Source organism: Fukomys damarensis, unplaced genomic scaffold (genome assembly GCF_012274545.1).
Source record: "Fukomys damarensis isolate Sample0158 unplaced genomic scaffold, DMR_v1.0_HiC HiC_scaffold_12, whole genome shotgun sequence".
NCBI classification, from domain to species: Eukaryota; Metazoa; Chordata; class Mammalia; order Rodentia; family Bathyergidae; genus Fukomys; species Fukomys damarensis.
The window spans coordinates 19,207,707-19,211,973 of NW_022900924.1; the positions used below are offsets into that span (position 1 = coordinate 19,207,707).

The 4,267-nt window shown below is 52.4% G+C and overlaps 1 protein-coding gene across 3 annotated transcripts in view; it reads left to right on the top strand.

Moving 5' to 3' along the window:
* The window catches only part of Dnah10 (dynein axonemal heavy chain 10), a 114,426-nt gene that overhangs the window by 3,434 nt on the left and 106,725 nt on the right, over positions 1 to 4,267 (top strand). For all 3 annotated transcript variants that reach the window (XM_010604298.3, XM_010604300.3, XM_010604299.3), the window contains exons 2-3: positions 1,856 to 1,942; positions 4,036 to 4,136. In XM_010604298.3, the coding sequence (XP_010602600.1) occupies positions 1,856 to 1,942; positions 4,036 to 4,136 (188 nt within the window). The remainder of the gene's footprint in view (positions 1 to 1,855; positions 1,943 to 4,035; positions 4,137 to 4,267) is intronic.

Below are 4,267 nucleotides of genomic sequence, written 5' to 3' on the forward strand. Positions count from 1 at the left end.
AAAAAAAAAAAAAAAAAAAAAAAGGGCTGGGGGTGTAGCTCAGTGTGAAGGCCCTGGGTTCAATCCCCAGGAAAACAAAACAAAATCAAACCTGTTGTCAACACCACGCGCAGTCGCTGGTGCCCCTGATAGCCCCAGTCGCTGCTGCCCTCCACAGTGCACACGGCACCTGGAAAGTCGGACCCTGGAGGGAGGACTCAGGGCGAGCACTTGCTTAGCGCCCACTGAATACCGGGTGCCGTTGGAAGTTTCCGTTAGCTCATTCACCTCACCAGGGTTATGGAGGCTGGCGGGAAGAGCCCCTGCGTCCCGGACCTCTTTCCTTCCCATTTCCCCACCCTCACGGATGTGCCGAAAAAGGAGAGCAGTGCACCCAGCAAGGCTTTCCAAAGCGACCTGAGTTTACGCTGAATGCATATGTATTTTAAATATAAAGAATGGCAGGCCGTGGAGGCGGTGGAGGCCTTCGGTGGAGGCGGGGCCCCTGTACAGCACCTGGTCCTGCCCCGCTCTGATCCCACACACACAGGGAGGCCCTCGGCCAGGGTTAGATGAGGCATCACTTGTGTGACCCTGCTGGTCTTGTCCTGAGCTCTAGGGCTAGGGGTGCAGTAGCAGGCAGACCTTTTTCCCTGCAGTACCCAGGATGGAACCCAGGGCCTTTGCATAGACTACATCCCAACCCTTTAAAATATTTTGAATACAATGGAATACTATGCTGCCATAAAGAAAGATAAACGAGATATTTGTAGGCAAATGTATGCAACTTGACAACAATGTCAGGTGAAATAAGTCAGACACACAAGCTTATATATTGTGTGGGTTCTCTATATGAGAAACACAAAATATATACATTAAAAATCAAGAGCAAAATAGAAGATAAATAGGAAGTGGGGAGTCTTTCAAGTAATTCTCCAAATTCTTTGTTCTGATGATTCAAAAATATTTCCCTCTCTCTCTCTCTCTCTCTCTATCTATATATATGCTTGTTTCATTTATACCAGTAGTTCTCTTTGTTCATTGAAAAGAAAGTTTTGCTATTATCTGTTTCTTTTTTGTAAGAGAACATTTTTTTTGTTGTGGCATGCTCTGAGTAACACTGTGGCCATTCTTTTAAGATTATGATACACAGTGTATTAACTGTTGCTATCCTTTTATTATTTTGTATAAAATTTTGTTTTATTTTTCTATGAGTACTTTTTAATATTTTCTTTATTGATATCTTCATGTATCATATTAAAATAACAGCCATCTCGAATGTTCAAACAACAAAACAATTTTTTTTGAAACAGGGTCTCAGTAGGTAATAAGTTGCCCAGGCTGGGCTTGAATGTTTCTTTTCTTTTCTTTTTTTTTGGCAGTAGGGATCCAACTCAGGACCTTGTGCTTCTGAGGCAGGCAGCGGCACCACTGAGCTAAATCCCCTGCCCTGAGCTTCAACTTTTTGACCCTCCTGCCTCAGCCTCACAGAGTGCTGGAGTGTGCCACCAGCATCTTTCATTTATCAAAACTGTGGTGACTTATCCGTGGCATAGAACTCGTGTCATCACCACGTGAAGTGCGTATTTCAGGACTGCAGGCCCTTCGTAACGCTGTGTATTTGTAAGCTTCTTTCAGGCCTGTTAGTTGTTTCTGTGTCTCCAGAGCTATGGTATCCAGCCATTCTCGTGTCCTTCGTCCCTTGTCGGAATTGGTGCAAGCTTTCGTGGTGTCATGGAAAGCTGCCCGGTGACAGCATGAAGGAGCCTCCTGTAGCCACGTCCCAGACCCTGGTTCCACGGAGAGCAAAGTTAGGTGCATGGCACCGTGTGGACCTAATGCTGTGTGTTTTCTTTCCATTGGCCTGGCCGTGAAGACAGCGAGGTGTCTGTCCTGTCCCGAGAGGGGGAGGAGGAGGAGGAGGTGGAGGAAGAACCTTCTTATCAGACTACCGAGGCCTTGGGTAAGCCCTGGTGTGGCACAGGGCGGGCATGGGGAGGGTGGACCCCAGATGGCCTTGGCCTGGGGCAGGTGTCTGGGACCCTGAGTCCATTTCTGCTGGAGACTATGGTGTCGTTTGGGTCCCTGGCCACAGGTCACCACAAACCGCAAAGAACACAATTTATTCTCTCAGCTTTCTGGAGTCTGAGATCCCAGACCAAGAAGTTCCGAGGGCCGTGTCTCCTCTGAAGGGTCTGGGCGCCCTTCCTCTCCCCTCTGCCTCTTTGACACTGCTTGGCAGCAGCCCAGCCGCCCCTCTCTGCCTGTGTTGCAGGGTGGCCTCCTCCCTGTGCCTCTGCTCACTCTGCGTCCTCCACCTGCTCCACTGGGCACCGGGGTCGGGGTCCCCCTGCAGTCTGCTGAGATCTCATCTTACTCCACCCAAGACGTCTGCATGTCCCTCTCCAATAAGTTCTCATGCCAAGACAGACGCTGTTCAACCCAGGATGGCACCAAACGTGAAGGCCTTCTGAGAGGTGTCCCTTTGTGTCCAGGCCACCGCCATCTCCTTTAGGGCCCCCGCGACACCGGCGTTTTAGGCAGAGGCTGTACGACCCCTGGGTGCGCTGTGACACCTCAGCCCTTGCACATGTGGGAGCTGGCGTGGCCCTGTCTCCTGCACAAGTGGCTCTTGCCTGGGGATTTGTGCGGGGACAGCACACAGAGCCCGCGCAGCCAAGGCGGAGACCTGGGTGTGGCGACCTTTGCTGTAGATGCAGCTAAGCAGGGTCCCTGCTCCCTGTTGCTCTTGTAACCTGTCTTCTCTTCCAGACGAACCCCTCTACCTCCGGCCTCATCATGGGAAATTAGAGGGCTAAACGTGGCGTCCCCTTTAGTCAGGTTTATCTCCTCAGAGGAGTATTTTTAACCAAATGTGACTCCCTCAAGAAAGTTGCAAAGACGCAGGGAGGGGAATGCAAATTCAGAAATAAAGAATTTTTTCTTTTTTTCGCAGTACTAGGAATGGAACCCAGGGCCTTCTCACCGAGCTAGATCCCCAGCGCTTTTGTTTTTCATTTGGAGATAGAAAATTTCACTAAGCTAAATTTCACAAACTGGGCTCAAACTTGAAATCTTCCTGCCTCAGCCTCCCAGAGCGCTGATATCACAGTTATACCCCACCACGCCTGGCTCTGAGTGTATTTTTGAGTGTAGGCATCGGCAGAACCCTCATGATGCGTGGCCTTGCCATCCAGAGGTTGTTCCCTCTGCCAGCCTGGGTGCTGTCCCTGGTCCTTCGCTGTTTACTGGCCCATTTTATGGCTGAGGACGTGGACAACACAGCAGGTTCGGGGCTCCTTGCTGAGCTGATTGCGTGCCACCCTGGGGAGGCCTCTGGGCTCAGGCCCTGTGTCCTGCCAGGTCCTCAGCCTGCCTTGGTCATATGCGTGGAAGGGAGTGGGGAGCATTTCAGTGATACTCCCCGAGTTTCAAGGGGAACTGTGACACGTGGGCTGGAACTCTGCCTTAACGACAGGCCTCTTTTTAAGTGACGACCCCAGAGAAATCACACACCAGGCCCTGTAACTGGGACACACACACACACGCACGTACACACACACGCACGTCTGATGGATGACAGAAATGTAACCCAACTCCCTCGACTACAGTGTGAGTCAAGGACTCATTTGTGAGACGGACTGGAACCTTTGCGGGACGCACCTGGCTTAGTTACATTCCCACAGCCGAGACACAATACCTGACACCCACAGCGTCAAGGAGGAGAGGTTTATTTTTCAGTCTGCCATTGGCTGGGTCCCAGGCAGGGCGGCTGAGGCAGAGGGCCTGGTGGAGGAGACCTGCTCACTGCCTGCGTCCAGGAAGCAGCGAGGGAAGGTGGGGGGAGCCTTTCCAGGCCACGCCCCCTCAGACCCCGCCTCCTGGATGAACCCACTGACGAGTCCAGCTCCGGCGTGGAAGAATCACCTCCCACGCACATGGGAACTATGGGGACATTCGAGGTGGAAACTTAAAATGTCTATGGAATGAAAGGCACTGTTGTATGAAGAGCAGGCCCGGACAATTTCACCTCACACATTGGGCCGTGTTTTGCAGCTAAGAATTTGCAGCTGAGAAGTGATTCCACTGCGCCTCCAGTTCTTGGCCCCGAAGATGAGGAGCCGCACAGAGAGGCCCCAGACGACGTCCACACCCGCGTATGAGCCCTGTCCGCCTTGGCGGGGTCGGGGGCCCTGCTCTGCCTGGGAGCGGGTCCCCCTGGGTGGGGACCACAGCCTGCTGGGTGGCAGCCCCAGACTCCAGGACTGGCGGCAGGACTTGCAGGACC